Source organism: Ctenopharyngodon idella, chromosome 16 (genome assembly GCF_019924925.1).
Source record: "Ctenopharyngodon idella isolate HZGC_01 chromosome 16, HZGC01, whole genome shotgun sequence".
NCBI classification, from domain to species: Eukaryota; Metazoa; Chordata; class Actinopteri; order Cypriniformes; family Xenocyprididae; genus Ctenopharyngodon; species Ctenopharyngodon idella.
The window spans coordinates 17,153,253-17,171,250 of record NC_067235.1 but is presented as its reverse complement, the minus strand read 5'-3'; the positions used below and the strand labels follow the sequence as shown (position 1 = coordinate 17,171,250).

The 17,998-nt window shown below is 36.8% G+C and overlaps 1 protein-coding gene across 15 annotated transcripts in view; it reads left to right on the top strand.

Moving 5' to 3' along the window:
• Window positions 1-17,769, top strand: part of ptprub (protein tyrosine phosphatase receptor type Ub) — a 237,756-nt gene extending 219,987 nt beyond the window's left edge. For 13 of the 15 annotated variants that reach the window (XM_051865418.1, XM_051865417.1, XM_051865414.1 and 10 more), the window contains 5 exons: window positions 4,588-4,902; window positions 6,789-6,914; window positions 9,231-9,388; window positions 12,929-13,064; window positions 14,720-17,769. In XM_051865418.1, the coding sequence (XP_051721378.1) occupies window positions 4,588-4,902; window positions 6,789-6,914; window positions 9,231-9,388; window positions 12,929-13,064; window positions 14,720-14,782 (798 nt within the window). In that variant the 3' untranslated portion in view covers window positions 14,783-17,769. The remainder of the gene's footprint in view (window positions 1-4,587; window positions 4,903-6,788; window positions 6,915-9,230; window positions 9,389-12,928; window positions 13,065-14,719) is intronic. The other 2 variants (XM_051865407.1, XM_051865415.1) reach the window with 1 other exon arrangement.
• The last annotated feature ends 229 nt before the right edge of the window (window positions 17,770-17,998 follow it).

Sequence of the window (17,998 nt, the reverse complement as noted above, 5' to 3'; positions counted from 1 at the left end):
GAAACAATCTGTCATTTTCTAAAGAAAAAAAAAATATATATATATATATATATATATATATAAGTTGTGGTCAGAATTATTGCCACCCTCAAAGATGACTGTAAAAATAAATCTGCATTGTTTTTCCTTTTGATGTTTAATTCATAAAATTAGCAAAAATCTAACCTTTCATTGAAAGAAAATAATTGAAAGTGGGGGGAAAATCACATTATGATATAAATGTTTTTCTCCAAAACACGTTGGCCACAATTATTGGCATCCTTTTATTCAATACTTTTTGCAACCTCCTTTTGCCAAGATAACAGCTCTGAGTCTTCACCTATAATGCCTGATGAGTTTGGAGAACACCTGACAAGAGATCAGAGACCATTCCTTCATGCAGAATCTCTCCAGATCCTTCAGATTCCCAGCTCCATGTTGGTGCTTCTTCTCTTCAGTTCACTCCACTCATTTTCTTTAGGGTTCAGGTCAGGGGACTGGGATGGCCATGGCAGAAGCTTCATTTTGTGCCCAGTGACACATTTTTGTGTTGGTTTTGATGTTTGTTTTGGATCATTGTCCTGATGGAAGATCCAACCACAGCCCATTATTGGATTTCTAGCAGAAGCGGTCAGGTTTTGATTTTTTTTTCTGTTGGTATTTGATAGAATCCATGATACCATGTATCTGAACAAGATGTCCAGGACCTCCAGCAGAAAAATAGGCCCACAACATTAAAGATCCAGCAGTATAATTAACTGTGGGCATTTTTATCCATGTGTGCACCAAACCCATCTGGTGGGTTTGCTGCCAAAAAGCTCTTTTTTTAGTTTCATCTGACCATAGAAGCCGGTCCCGTTTGAAGTTCCAGTCTTGTCTGACAACTGAATATGCTGGAGATTGTTTCTGGATGAGAGCAGAGGATTTTTCTTGAAACCCTCCCGAACAACTTGTGGGGATGTAGGTGCTGTTTGATCATTTTTTTTAGGCTTTCTGAGACTCAATACTCAACTGATCTCTGCAATTCTCCAGGTGTGATCCTTGGAGAGTCTTTGGCCACTCAAAATGTACTCCTCATTAGGACGATTTAGACACACGTCCTCTTCCACGCAGATTTGTAACATCTTTAGTTGATTGGAACTTCTTAATTATTGTATTGATGGTGGAAATGGGGATTTTCAATGCTTTAGCTATTTTCTTACAGCCACTTTCTATTTTGTGAAGCTCAACAATCTTTTGCCGCACATCAGAACTATATTCTTTGGTTTTACTCATTGTGATGAATGATTAAGGGAATTTGGCCCTTGTGTTTCCTCATGTTTATACTCCTGTGGAACAGGAAGTCATGGCTGGACAATTTCATGTTCATGATCACCCAGGTGTGCTATTAAAAAGTAAATATGAATGGGAATATACTTCAGAGATATTTTACTCATAAAAATTTCTAGGGGTGCCAATAATTGTGGCCAACGTGTTTTGGAGAAAAACATTTATTTCATAATGTGATTTTCCCCCCACTTTCAATTCTTTTCCTTCAATGAAAGGTTAGATTTTTGCTAATTTTATGAATTAAAGATCAAAAGGATAAATAATGCACATTTATTTTTATAATCATCTTTGATCATATTTACCAAGGGTGCCAATAATTCTGACCACAACTGTGAGTGTGTATATATATATATATATATATATATTTATTTATTTATTTATTTATTTATTTATTTATTTAACCACAAATGCTCATCTTGCACTGCTCTGCGATGCACCACTCATCACTCATTACGTAATCACATTGGAAAGGTCACGCCTGACGTAGGCGAAAGTACCGCGGTAGGGCGAAAAACTAGGGCATTTGGCTTAGTCTTTGCCTGTTCGCTTTGTAGACACTGGATCGGTACTTTCGCCTACATATCGTATGACCTTTCCACTGTGATTACGTAATGAGTGGGGCATCGCAGAGCAGTGCAAGATGAGCATTTGTGGTTAAAAAGTATATCCATTTTTATTATTTTTAGAAAATGACTGATCGTTTCGCTAGACAAAACCTTTATTCCTCGGCTGGGATCGTGTAGAGCCTTTTGAAACTGCAATCTGGACCTTCAACCTGTTGTGCCTAAATGAAGTCCACTATATGGAGAAAAATCCTCAAAAACCATTTCTTTTTGACTGAAGAAAGAAAGACAAACATCTTGGATGACATGGGGGTGAGTAAATTATCAGTAAAGTTTAATTCTGAAGTGAACTAATCCTTTAAGTTATATTTCAAACAGAACCTAAGCATAATTATGATGCTCTTGGTGGTTTTTTTGTATTTTAGTTTCAATAAATGACCTGAACACGGCAGAAAGTTTGAGCTCTGAAAGTTACTATTATTTACACCATAAATCAAACTATTATTTAAAAAAAAAAAAAAAAATCAAGGGAAATTACATTTTTCAAATTTCTATCTAAGTAAATAACTTCTTATGAAGTTCTGTAAATGTAAATTTGCTCAATAGAGCGAAGCAAGGTTCATAGCAGCAGTCAAACGAAACGCTGAGCTACAAACAGTGTGAAATGCACTGCCCCATACATTAACGATCAATACTGTTGAATAAATGTATTTGAGTGTGGCTAGACATTCAGGAGACATTTAAATAAACGATTCAACTATAAAACAAAGGTCAGACTGTGGAACTCTCCAGCGAAAGATGCGCCAACATTCTGTACCGTATGTACACCTACACAAGCAGTAATAAATGACAGAATGTTGGAAACACTTTCAAAACTTGCTGGCATCTTAGGTGAAGGTTCTTCAGTAAGAGTCTACTGATTACAGAAGTTTAATCAATAATTGTTTTACTAGACCACCAAACATAAATAATAAAGGTAGTATCGCAAAACGTGTCATAATAGAAGAAATACCTTACATTCCTTGTCCATTGGGAGCAGTAGTCAGCCGTGTTTCAATTTGCGACAGATCCTCAAGGAGCAAGAGGCCGGTGAAGGTTATTTAATAAAAGATGACCATTCCAAATGTGTTGCCGAGAATACTTTTATTGATTCAGAGGGAGGCAGGTTGAACTATCCTTGCTTTCCTGCACTTAACTCTACATTGCATTTTTCTGACATATAATGCATTCATTATAAGCGATTTCTTGCTGAGGCTTTCAAAAAAGGATGTACAGGAAAGCAGATTTGGATTACAGGATGTAGATTTAGTTGTAACTATTAGGTACATCTACAGTATATCTAAATGACATAAATCACATCTATATCTTTTCTCATGAATTGTAGTTATATGTTCCTTGGCTGTAGTAGAGAACAGCAAATCTCTTTGCCTTTTGGTTTGCACAGGGAGAACAGAGCAGTGCATCCATCCACCCCCCCCCCCCCCCCCCCCCCAACATTGATGAGCTCATAAAAACTCTTTATTATGTATGAGTTTGGCCTGATTTTGCAATTTTGTTTGGTAATAGCAGTAACAGTTTGGAAGAGTCCATTTTAGTGCTTTTTAAAGCTAGATCCAAAAGCTGTTGTTGGAGTTGAGGGCACATCTGCGGTCACCAGATGCACAGTACTATTAGTGCATAATGAAAATCTTCATAATCACCCATGTACCAGCAGGAAGCACTTTTGTTTCCTCTCAACTTTCTTTCTTTCTTTCTTTCTTTCTTTCTTTCTTTCCTTTTGCATTTTTGCTTTCAGGGAAAAGAATAATATTGTGAAAAAAGAAAAAAAAAATGGAATGATGACTTTATATCTTTAAAATGCAGCTTAATTTCTCCCAGTTGTGACTTTATTTCTCACAATGTTACTTTATTTCTTGTAATTGTGACTTTATAGCTCTCCATGACTTTATATTGCTTCCATACTTTTTTGTGCTCTCTTTTTGATTAAGTGGCTTTTTATTTTCTGTTTTTCTTTTCTTTTATTATATCATGATGAATCAAATTTGGTATTTTGAGATAAAAGGGCTTGAAGTGCTTCCAGAAGAGCTCTAAATGTTTTCCCCAGTCCAAAAAGAGCATTTGAAACTGTGTTATTTTAGTATTAGTAATATACTCTTTATTAATATTTTCACTCAGTTAGCTTTTATTTTCATTTTCAGTTTAGTTTGTTTTAGTAATTTTGTTATTTTGTCATTTATAATATTTTTTTTTTTTACTATTTCTATTTAGCTTAAATTTTTCATTTTTTAGTAATTTTAGTACTCCAACTTCAACTTATTTTTATTAGTTTTAGTTTTTTACTGTTTCTATTTAGCTTATTTTTTTATTTAAATTTTTAGTAATTTTAGTACTTCAACTTATTTTATTTCAATTAGTTGCCAAGAGCAACATTTCTAATTTTCATTATTTATTTTTTTAATTTTAAGTTTTTCATCTAATATCTATATTTTATTTTATGTAGCTTTATTTCAATAACAAAACCGACTTTTAATAGTTTTAGTTTTAGTTAACAATAACAACACTGATTTAAAATGTCTTTCTAAACTTTTTGATGTCATATAGATGCATCATCACAATAATAAACCCATTGGCCACAAAGTTGTTAATGATGCAAACAAACAAAAAAAAACACTACAAAGCTTAATTCATCCTCAAATTCCATTTCTTTTTCCCTCAGACGCTAAACTCTGTGACCCCTCATCTGGACGTTGAGGAGTGCAGCATCGCTTTGTTACCACGAAACCGCGAGAAGAACCGCAGCATGGACGTTCTCCCACCTGACAGGGCCCTCGCTTTCCTGGTGACCACCGAGGGCGAGAGTAACAACTACATTAACGCAGCACTGATGGATAGTTTCCACCGGCCTGCTGCTTTCATTGTAACCCCCCACCCGCTACCCGGCACGACCTCTGACTTCTGGAGGCTGGTGTTTGACTACGGTTGCACCTCCGTAGTCATGCTGAATCAGCTGAACCAGTCTAACTCCGCCTGGGTAAGCGAACGCATCTGCACAGCCACCAGAAGTTCCACTACAGCACCCAAGAGGACTTTGAGGGTTTTTCTTCAAAATACATCTTTATCGGTTGCCTTTTTGCATTCGCATCATCGCACGTCCTTTGAAGTCGTTTAAGCTATTTTGTCCCCAGCTTCTCTTAATCTCCCTGTGAAATGTTATATATTCATAAGCCTATAGTCAAGTCTCATTTACATACAGCTTCCCTTTGAGTTTGCAGAGTGGCGTTCCGGTGCTCTTCTTGATCACGGCTCTCTGAAAACCCTGACGTGCGCTAACATGCCGGCAGTTACTCAGTGTCACTCTCGCAGTCGATTCGTTTTTCTCTCTGTGGTGGATTAACGTCTCTCCCTCTTCTTCATTCGCATGATTGCTCTCTGCAGTCCATAAGTATTAATATTTATCACCTCACTTGCCTCGCTGTCATTAATGTTCTTCCTCTTTCTCGCCTGTTCTCACTGTCTCCGCCTGTTTAATTTCAGCTCAGTTCAGTTTAGTAAGGCTACAGAGTTTTATATGTATGGATGTTGAATTCCAAGGCTGCAGTATACTTCAAATACAGTGGAGTCAAAATATTGATGAGATTTGAATGATAAAAATTGAACGATTTCATGTATCACATTCTTAACTTCAGTTTTTACGCGTACGTGAAATTTTGTCATCAGAATAGTATGTGCTGGTCGCACATGCGCATTGAATTTGTTTTGCACCGATCAGTTGTTCCACAAGGTGGCAACACTGGCCCGGGCAGTCGTTTCACAGTAGAAAATGAAACTAAAGAGACGGAACACCAACAAATACCAGAGACTGCAACAACAACAAACCTTCACATTGACAAGTGCTTGTGTGAGGGGGTTATGAGATACTCACAACTTTACTTTAGAAGAGTATGAAGACATTTTTATCGGTCATAACTTCTGGAGAGAAATAGCGAAGACAGATGAAACTTTTTAGAGTGCGTGTGTCGACCACCTACGTATGCATACGCTAGCTTACGTGTTAAAAAAAGAAGTATACTTTGGGCTTAAGATCCAAATAACTGGCCTGTGACTGTCCTGCATGATTATAATAAGTTCAACAGCTATACTGTAAAATATACTGTAAACCTCTTCTTTTCAGAAGCCTTTTCTTTTTTAACTACAGAAGACTTTTTTCCCATTCAGAACCCGTTTTGCTCGAGAATCTTTTTCATTTCTATATTCCTTTAGAATCCCACTCCTGTGTAAACCCTTTTCCCTCCAGAACCCTTTTCTTCCTTAATCCCATTCCTTCTAAAAACCAGTTTTCATCCTAACACAATTTCCCTCTGGAACCTCTCCCTCTGTAACCCTTATTCTTCTTAAACAGGGGTGTCCAAACTCAGTCCTTGAGGGCCACTGTCCTGCAGAGTTTAACTCTAACTGTCCTCAACACACCTGTCTGGAAGTTTCTAGTATGCCTAGTCAGACCTTGATTAGCTGGTTCAGGTGTGTTTAATTGAGGGAGCTAAACTCTGCAGGACAGTGGCCCTCCAGGAGCAGGATTGGACACCCCTGTTCTAAAACAACATTCCATCTGGAACTCCTTTTTCCACTTCAGAATCCTGTTCCTCCAGAACCCGTTTCTCTCTAGAATCCCTTTTTCCCTCCAGAACCCATTGTCTTTTCTTTCTTATTATTCTCTCTATTTACTTTAAACATTCCATAAAGCATGAAAATAATTAAAACACCTTTGTGAAAGAAACTTGACCTTGAAAAATCCATCCAGAAATAATCAAGAACTTGAACTTGTAATAGCAAATTAGGGCTTCTAAACACTTTTTTTTTTGTATATTTGTCTTCCTTGTTTATTCATTCATTCTCTTTCTTTCTTCTGTCTTTCTCCAGCCTTGTGTGCAGTACTGGCCTGAACCAGGTCTTCAGCAGTATGGTCCTATGCAAGTGGAGTTTCTGTCCATGTCTGCAGATGAGGACATCATCACCCGGCTTTTCCGGGTCAAAAATGTGACGAGAGTGAGTTCCATCAATTATCATTCACTCTCTTCCATATAAATGTTTCTCATATTTCCCCAGTACATTGTAACCCTAGCAAACCCTTAATATACCCTTACGTTAACAGAAAGTTAATCACTTAATCGTCATTTTACTCATGTCAGAAAATTGCTTTAATTGAGCAATTATGCAAAATTACACTATACAGAAGCATATACAAATAAAGTTTACTGACTTGATCCTTTTGGGCCTCTAAAGGTACACATAAGGTAAAAAATCCAGCTGTGCAGATAAGCCTCTTAATTTTCTTTCGAAAAATACATAGTATATTCCAAGTAATTTCCTTGGAGAATTCCTTGCATTACCACCCCAGGGCTTTAATGATATTCTGCGATAATACATTTTTCATACCTTGGAACCAGTTGATCATTATGTTGTGTCATTTAACTGTCAGATTAATTCCTCAAGTTTAAAAAGTGCGGAAATTGAGATTTTTATGTAATCTTTGAAAAGCTTTGAAAGCATTTTGAGGCCTTTTATATTACCGTGTTGGCCATTATGCCATGTTACATTCAGATCACGGTTTAATAGACTACGAGATAAAGTAGTATAATAAATAGGGTTTGTCAGTCCAATATATTTTGTCAGCCAAAGCTACAAGAGCAATTAAAGAACAGAGGAAAAGCTATTTCAAAATATCCATTTTCATACCATCAACACATGACACTTCATATGGCGCCACTTTCGCAGGCAAGGACAGATGCTGAAATAAGTTTCCATAAGCCTGCAGATATGAAATATACATTAATGAGCGTGCCACAGAAGGTCATTTTTACCACTTTCAATTTGCCCCAGCTTGTCATTATTGTAAGGGCTAATTTTGTTCTGTTTTGCTCTGCGAATGTTTGATGGCAGTGCTCTTTGCCTAATAGACATCTGCAGTTTTCTCGCTGCTCAATGTACTTTTGACAGATGTGACAGTGTTTTAATGCTTTGCTGTGGAACATTAGAAACTAAGGCGATTGAGTGGGGGAAAGGCATTTTCAGCGCTACAGAGAGAATTATGGGGGTGTGTGGATGGGATGCTTGTGATTGTGGGTGCATGTGTTATTCAAATGTGACATCTCTATTACTTAGACTGTGCGGTAGGGAATGTTAGTGTTACTGCTTCTGCTTTAAACTGTGTGCTCTTTCTATGGTGTTCACATGTTTGTTTATAATAAGACTTGTTTTTTTGTTTTTTTTAAGTGGCAGCCACGGGTTGTGATTATCCAGGAAATCTTACATAATAATGATCAAATTAAATCTTACATATTAATTTAATCCTCCATATTATGTGTTATGATGCGCCTGGCATATTTTAATGGTTGATTAAACAATGAATAAAAACAAGACATGGTTTGTAGACTGATGTACATCAGGGTAAAAGATATCAGAATACAGATGTAGAGGAACGTTTTCTAAACCTAAAGGATACATTCTATGTCTTTTTCCTGGCTAATCAACAGAGAATGTCAAATTGTCCACTTTGGGAACTAAAAAGTAATGTTTCTAGAATATTCTGGGAACCTAAAATTATTAAAATTGCTGGTTTGTTATTATTTTTTATACATACATGTGTGTGTGTGTGTGTGTGTATATATATATATATATATATATATATATATATATATATATATCTTAGGTCTTAAATGTCGATGCAGTTCTCTATTCTGTATATCAAATTAATGCACATTATTTACAATACATGCAACAACTGATTGCACAATGTGTTTAAAAGTCACCATATTCTTATTAAACGCAAATAAGATTCAATGAGGTCGATGAGTAAAACGGCTTGAATTGTCTTTAAAAGTCCTTTAATTTGGACATAACTTAATAACATATCTTAATTTATCCTTATTTAACTTCTGGCGTCTATGTATGTCCTATCAACTGTTTACAAATTGAAAGAACATTTGGACAGAAAAATCATTATGACAGACTAAAAATATGCGTGTCGCTTAGCTATGGTCAGTGCACTCACTTCCTCCCAGCAACCCTCAGGGCAGTTTTGGGGTGTGCCTCAGGGCTCTATATTAATTCCACCAGTGTTTTAAGCCAAAGTAGGCATGTATCAGGGCCAGCCTTATAGTGTTTCTTCCCCACCAGAGTGAAACTCTTTCCCAGCAGACTCATTCATCACAACCTAAACACTGCTGACTTGGCACTGCTGAGACCTCAGCATGGAGAACAGTCTTACGCTACTGTACACATCCATAAACAAGCCCAAATGCACAGCTGGCAATGCATTACTGATCGTGACCTTTCCTTTTCCCCCATCTCATCCATGCGAAGCTGCAGGAGGGTCAGCTGGTCGTGTGCCAGTTCCAGTTCCTGCGCTGGTCAGCGTATCGTGACGTGCCTGACTCCAAAAAGGCCTTCCTTAACCTGCTGGCCAGCGTACAGAAGTGGCAGAGGGAGTGTGGGGAAGGTCGTACCGTGGTCCACTGCCTGTGAGTAGTATACCGACACACAATCCCAACTCAACTAAATGATGTTTTTATTGATTTACAGCATCTGATAATATAACGTCTGCTGGATTTCCTTTTGAACAATGGCTCTTAAGTGTTTTCAATAGATTTGTTGTAGTCTTGTTAATGCCTAAAAATTAATTTAATCAAACATCTACTTTTTTTTCTGGTGGACAACAAGAATCAACTTCCATTGTGTCTGTTTTGGTCTGGATTTCTGTACATTCACTTAATGCCAGTGAATATTATTCATAGTCTTAATGCAAATAGATTAAGTAAGCTTTCATTTTGCTGATTAAAATTGCATGCAATTAAATTAGGTTGTGACAGAGTGATCCAGAATTGTGTTCCATAGCACTAGCTGATTTTAATTAGCTAAACTATACAAACAATTGCTCTTTTGGAGTGTAGTCTAATATTTCTTTATGAGTGTTTTGGTTTGACTGTTGTTTGGCATTCTGTCCATTGATTTCTGCAGAACAGAACACAAATGCAACTGTGTATATTGTGATGTGTTATAATAAGCTTTATGTGCTGCTAATCAGATACAGACAAATGATACAACAAAAAACAAACAAAAAACATCAAATCAGCTTAATGATGGGATCCTGCTGTGTTCAGCTACATCTTTTACTTCCGCCGTGTGTTCTCTGCAGTGTCATTGACTGATGTTCCCCAAGCCAGTGATGCATACAGAATTTTTTTTATTTCTTTTTTTTTTTTTCTGCTTGTACAGTGAGATGTATGTCTAGTCTAGCAGGTGCACCGGCGCTCTTCATCAGTAATACGGGTGGTAGAATATCCATGAGCCAGTGTGTTTCAAATCTTTGAAGTTCTTTTGAAATGAAGTATTGCTTTTCAATTCATTAGTATGAATGTAAAGTGAATTGGCTACAGGAAGTTCAATTTGACTTGGAATTGGAACTATAGGAAGTAGAATTCACTGAATTCTCATGTTCAAAGGTTTGGGGGAAAAAAATATATATATTTTTATTTAGCAAGGACACATTAAATTGATCAAAAATGACAGTAAAGACATTACAAAAGTTTCTGTTTTATATAAATGCTGTTCTTTTCAACTTTCTATTCATCAAAGTATCCTGAAAAAAAATGTATTATGGCTTCCACAAAAATATTAAGCATATGAACTGTTTTCAATATTGATAAAAATATTTTGTTGAGCACCAAATCAGTATAATTAGAATAATTTCTGAAGGATCATGTGACACTGAATACTGGAGTGATAACTATCATCACAGAAATAAATTACATTTTAAAATACTGTATATTAAAATAGAAAAGTTATTTTAAATTGCATTAACATTTCACAAAATAATTTTTTACTATATTTTTGATCAAATAATTGCAGTCTTGATGATCATAAGAGACTTCTTTCAAAAACATAAAAAAAAAAAAAATCTTACAGACCCCAAAATTTTGATTGGTAGTCTATATAAATTTGATTCAATAAAAATTTTAGTTCAATTGAATGGTGCCTTATAATATTCATCTAAAATATTCAAAAGAAATTATAAGCCAAATCAAATATAGGAGAATAAAAAGGAAAGATAAAAGCATTGTAATAACACTGAAGAGCAGAAATAAATGAACTAATCAAAGAGCACTCATACTGTATGTCAAAAAATAAGAGACAAAGGGCTTTATATGAGAGAACATTTTGTGATTTTTCTTTATTTAAATTTTCCTGGTCTGAACATCTGATCTGAACATTTCACACAAACTGTATTTGAACTCAGATTGCCCACAGATATAGGTTAAAGGACTAGTTCACTTCTGAATGAAAATTTCCTGATAATTTACTCACCCCCATGTCATCCAAGATGTTCATGTCTTTCTTTCTTCAGTCAAAAAGAAATTAAGGTTTCTGAGGAAAACATTCTAGGATTTTTCTCCATATAGTGGACTTCAATGGGGTTCACCAGGTGGAAGGTCCAAATTGCAGTTTCAGTGCAGCTTCAAAGGGCTCTACATGATCCCAGATGAGGAATAAGGATCTTGTCTAGCGAAACGATCGATTTTTTTTTTTTTTTTTTTTTTTAATAAATAATAATGTATATACCTTTTAACCACAAATGCTCATCTTACACTTTTCTGCAATGCGCCACGCATTACGTTGAAAAGTCACGTGACGTAAGCAGAAGTACCGCGGTAGGGCGAAAAACTCTAACTTCAAAATTGTCCGATATCATTGTTTTACCTTTTTTTTTTTTTTTTTTTGTAAAGAGTGTTTGACTTAATCTTTGCACGTTCATTTTTTAGACACTGGATTGATACTTCCGCCTACGTCACGCGTGACCTTTATAACATGATCACGTCATGCGTGTGGATCGAAGAGCTAGTGCAAGACGAGCATTTGTGGTTAAAAAGTATATAAATTTTTATTTTTTTTAGAAAATGGCTGATCGCTTCGCTAGATAAGACTCTTATTCCTCGTCTGGGATCGCATAGAGCCCTTTGAAGCTGCATTGAAACTGCAATTTGGACCTTCTACCCAGTGAACCCCACTGAAGTCCATTATATGGAGAAGAATCCTGAAATGTTGTCCTCAAAAACCTTAATTTCCAAGAAAGAAAGACATGAACATCTTGGATGACATGAGGGTGAGTAAATTATCAGGAAATTTTCATTCAGAAGTGAACTAATCCCTTAAAGGGCATTTCATAAGAGCACATGGACTGTCCATCAGGTCACGTCCTGGCCTTGCGTATTATTGAATTGTCGGCTCCTCGCAGCGGCCCGTGTGATGGCAGTTGTGCCCTTGAACAGCACACTTAATCCTTGTCTTCACAGTGTTATCTGTGTCTCATGTGACCTCATCTCTGTTTGCCAGTGAGTCAGATAAGAGATAATTATATGCAAAATACCAAATTCCTGTGTACCTTCACAAACAAATCATGAACAATATCCTGATGTGAACAATTAAACAAAATGGTTCTACAAGGACTTCTCTCATAGCCAGACTCAATGATCTTAGCCTAGGCATTATCCTTTTGACCACACACTCCACTTCCCCCACGTCTCTGTCTCCCCTCTTGTCCATCGAGCCGTCTCATCTGGAACCCCAGGCACGAATTCCCTTCCCATCGCCGCCCAGAAGCACATCACTCAAAACTGTCACACAGTGTTACCAACCACAGGCAGAGAGAAGAGATTATGGAGATGAAATCAATTATGCTTTAATACAGAACAGCGCAGGCCTTTCTTCGCGCTAAATCCAGAGCTGCCAAAGCACTGACTGCGATTGATTATCTCAGCATTGCCTCATCTAGCTGCCGCTGTCGTGCCATACGCATACACAGCAGAAGACCTCGGCGGATCTTCAGACAGCTCTTTGTATGCCTTGTGTGCAGGCTGGTTTCATATTAACTGGATGTGTGAAATTTCTGTTGTAGACTGAATATCAGTATGCAGCACAAGCCAGATCATTTTCTCCACTGTCTTCAATGTCTGTCTATTCTTTGCTCATGACAGCTGGGTTTTGTTGTATTCATGTATGTCTAGGAATGGCGGTGGCCGCAGCGGAATGTACTGTGCCAGCAACATCCTGATGGAGATGATCCAATACCAGAACATGGTGGACGTCTTCTATGCCGTCAAGACCCTTCGTAACGCTAAGCCCAATATGGTGGAGACACTGGTAGGTACAGAAGTTCAGAAAGTATTTGCCTTTAAAATAAATACCCAAATGCCAAAAGCATCAGTTGATCAGGGCCTTTCTAGAAAGTTCACATGCCCAGGACAGACTTTTTATTGGTGATTCCCCTTTTCCCTGATCCCCACTGAGTAGGCTTTACTATAGAGCAGGGGTTTTTACTTTTTGATGTCCCCCAAATATGATGGTTATCTTGTGAGGAACCGCAAAGTTAGCTTAAAGGGTTAGTTCACCCAAAAATGAAAATTCTGTCATTAATTACTCACATTCATGTTTTTCCAAACCTGTAAGACCTTCGTTCATCTTCGGAACACAAATTAATAAGATATTTTTTTTATAAAATCTGAGAGCTTTCTCACCCCCCATAGACTGCAACATAATTACCACTTTCAAGACCCAGAAAGGTAGTGAAGACATTGTTAAAATAGTCCACATGACTACAGTTGTTCAACATTACGTTTTGTGCGCAAATAAAAAAAAATTATTCAACGATTTCTTCTCTTCTGTCTCAGTCTTTGATGCTGTTCATGTGAGCACCACGACACGTCCCGGCCAATACTGAGCCTGCATTCTGACGTATAACACGGAAGCGCTGCACTGTGTTTAAAATGTGAACAGCGTCAGAGACCGACATGGAAGAGAAGAAATTGTTAAATAAAGTGTTTTTTTTTTTGGTGCATAAAAAGTATTCATCACATCACATTAATGTTGACCAAATGTAGTCACATGGACTATTTTAACAATGTCTTTAATACCTTTCTGGGCCTTGAAAGTGGTAATTACATTGCAGTATGGTGGTTGAGAAAGCTCTCGGATTATATCAAAATTATATTAATTTGTGTTCCGAAGATGAACGAAGGTCTTGTGGCTTTGGAACGACATGAGGGTGAGAAATTAATGACAGAAATGTAATTTTGAGTGTAAATTTTCAAGTATAAAAACTTGTAAAGAAATATTAAATGTGATATTTAGAAGTCAACAAAATTCTCATGGTTTCCTAAATTAAATTAGTTCGCTTTAATAATAATAATGGATTCTGTCCAGATTTTAGAAAGCAGAATGAAATAATATCAAATTTGCTGAATGTTAATGTAAAAAAATCACTGTTGAACATATTTTATTAATACCTTAAGTGTAAATGTAACCTCACAGCTCTAAAAATAGATTTTAATTTTTCGTGTGGTTTGTACACTACTATTCAAAAGTATTAGGTTAGTAAGATTTAAAGAAAAAAAAATAATAATAAATTATTCAGCATGAATGCATTAAATTGAAAAAGTGACATTTATAATGTCACTATTTTTATTTCAAATAAATGCTGTTTATCTTTGAACATTCTATTCATTAAAAAGTTCAGGAAAAGAAAAATGTAGTACAGTGTCCACAGAAATATTAAGCAGCACAATGGTTTTCAACATTAATAAGAAGAAATGCTTAAGCACCAAATCATCAAATTGTAATAATATTCCACAATATTACTTTTATTGATCAAATAAATGTTGCCTTGCTGAGCATAAGACACTTGTCGCAAAAACATAGAAAAATATTACTGACCCTAAACTTTTGAACTGTAGTGTATACATAGATATGGAAGTGAATTATTGCACTAATTCTGTCATTTCTCTGTGTGTGTGGTGCAGGAGCAGTATCGTTTCTGTTATGAGCTGGTTCTGGAGTATTTGGACTGCTTAGAGGTCAGATAGCGGAATTCCCCCCCCCCCATGCTGACCTCACTGCATGGAGCAGGACCACCGGCAGGCTCACTCTACACCCCCTCATCCCCCTCTTCTTCCCATCTTTCTGTCGTCTTACCCAGATCAAAAAGCAGAAGGAAGAAAATGGGACAAAAAAATGAAGAGTTCTCAGCCTTTTTTTTTACCCCAAACAGCTAAATTTGTTATATCCCTTTGTGTCATGGCTGTTTTTTCGGTTTAGGATTTTTTCAGCATATTTTCCTCAAAGCTGTGAGCAATTCCAGAGCCTGGCTTGGTGCAGTGTGGTTGGTTTACCTCTGCTCGCAGAGATAGTGGGCTGTTTCTAAAAACAGCAGCTTTATTTTACACCTGCCTGTTTCTCTCTGGCTGGCTGGACTGAAGAGCTGAAATAAACATCACTTGGAGAAGATCTCTTCATGTGCAGTGCAGTGGAGATGAGAGTCTGTACCGTGGCTCTTAAAAAAGGAGTTGTGCACCTGCCATGCCCCTTAAAAAGCGCCAAAAGGACAAAACACACATGCATGCACAAACGCTGACATCCACACACACACACACACAGATTCAACCAGCAGACAGCTTTCCATCAACTGCCTATCAAGACGTCGATGCCTCTTCAACGCAAAGGACACGCTTTTTCACCAACGTTTTACGCGTCTCTGAGGATTGGTTCTTGTCTCATTGGAGGCGGAGTTTATTACTATATATGGTGCCATATGTCTCAAGAGGAGATTGACAGGAGAGTCAGGCAGCCATGTTGCCATGCTGTGGCTTTCCTATCTTGTTGTAACTGTTGTCTTTTTTCCTCTCACTTGTATATATACTTAACGTCTGCTGGAAATCCCTTACGTCTTAAAGTGTAAGTCTCAAGTGCTAACAGTGGCCCTGTGTGCTTAAAGCAAAGGAAGTACATTAACAAGGGGCAGACGTGATGGCATTCTAAAGCTTGCGGTGGATTACACCCTGACCTTTATCCTCTCACTCAATGGTTTTGAGAGAGCGCAGTTAATAGTCTTTTTACAACGGTGCTGCGAAACTGTGTCAGAAGTGAGGAGAAAGGGACCAAAAGGAACATTGGCAATCTTCTTCTATCCACTTGTAACTATTTATCGGACTGACTCGTGTTCTTTGAGTGGATTTTGTTTAACAATTGTGCAGCTTTGAGTGTACAGCTGAATCCTGGGCTTGAGATTCTTCAAAGCACCCCTTTAAGTTAAACATTCGTTTCTGTTCCATTGCAGTTTGTGATTTTATTTGCCGTTTTCCTCTAATAGCTGGACACGTGATAGTTGATTGTCTGACCATCGAGTCTGCGTTCCATGAATATGGTACTGTAGTGTCTCTTGAAGGTTTTTCAAGCATCAAGTCCCACGTTAGCTAGTCTAAAACATCAAATTTCTGTATCACTTTTTAAAATAGTGATTTGGGCCTTTTAAACCATATATAGTTTTTATTTCTGTCTTATTGAGAAATAAGTTATTTTATGATATACATATATTTTTTGACATTTCATTGTTGTTACTACATTGTAAAATTATACAAATCTGGCTTTTAAACTTGATTTGATATGTTTGGTTACAGGGTTATCTAAAATTGTACCCATGTGACTTTCTGAAGGTAAAAATCAACATTTTCTAAAGTCAAAGAACCTTCTTTCACTGTCTGTTGGTTGAAAAGAAAAAAAAAATCTATTTTTAAGAGCTTCAGGCTGTATTTTGTACCTTATTTGTGGAAGGTGTCAGACAGATTAGAACAGACAGGCAAGTAGAACTGACAGCCAAGATTTCAGTGGTTAAACTACTATATTTCAATGGTGATAAATACAGTTTGCCATTTTTAACTACAAGCACTAAATACAAATGCTCAGCGTATTCACATCAGTATTACGCTCACATCTCTCAAATTGTTATGACCCCAACTGTGAAATTGCTTTATCAGCAAGATGCCAAGTTAGCAAAACACAGAGGCGTTTTCCCAATGATTACATTACTCTGCATAAAGCATCTCAGATGTCAGGCTGCCCCAGTCCACACTGAGTGACAGCTCACAACAACACGAGATTCCTGATGCTATTAACATGCTAGTTAAAGGAACACCCAAAAATGAGAAGTCTGCCATTATTTACAATAATCCTCATGCTGTTCCAAACCTTTATTTCTTTATTTTGTCCGTGAAACAACATTTTAACGAATTTAAAATCTATTGCTATGGGATGACATGATGATAGAATTTTCATTTTGGGGTAACCTGTTCCTATAAGAGAGCCAGAGAAAATATTGATTGATCGAAGAGGCTACAAAGACAGTGTTGTGACTTTCTTCACCAAACCCCAATTGTGGACTTTCATGGAAAGTGCCTGGTGGAAAGTATGTGTACATATAGATGTATATTTGTGTTCTGTGAATAATATGTGAACAAAGTTTGTTTGGCCAGATTTAACGATTTAAAAGTAACAGAAAGAGTTGAATGTACTGTTCTGTATAAGATCTATTTCCTGAATATGCCGCCAAAAGATCTGACACATGCTCAGTCAGCTGAGAATGATCTCTTAAAGCCATTCCAAAGTCGCCCCTTCAGAAGGCCCATTTAGTCACTTTAAAACCCTCCAATGATTGTTTTTTTTTTTTTTTTTTTTTTTTTTTACCATGCTCATTCCAAAGACATTAGCCAACTAATGGTAGTCACCTATGCTAATACCGCATAATTATCCCTAGTGTCTCACTACGAGAGAGGAAGGACTTTAGCCACTCTTGACAAATGTTGAGCCAGGTCCTTGTTTTTTTGTGTGCGTTTAGTTTGTTTATTTGTTTCCTTCCAAGTGTTTCTGTATGATACTGAATGAATTGAAAAAGAACTGTGTTTTTGACCATGTGTTTGTGGGACAGGAAGAGGACATGGAGGCATATATCTCATGGGAAACTGAGGGTTGGGGTGGGACGGGGTGTTCAAACAACAATAAAATGTTCTAAGACTGTAAATGTCTTATTGGAGCATTCATTTATTCTACCTCTTTTGTGTTTGAGTAGCTTTAAATGTAATACTGATTAAATTTGCATTGGGTGTCAAGAAATGATGAACAATAGCATTTTCTACATATACATTTTTAACATTTCACATTGTATACGGTAATGTGTTTTGAAGGAACATTAATTAACAATGAACAATCTTGTGTCTTTAAACTAATCTAGATCAATAAATGCTGTAAAT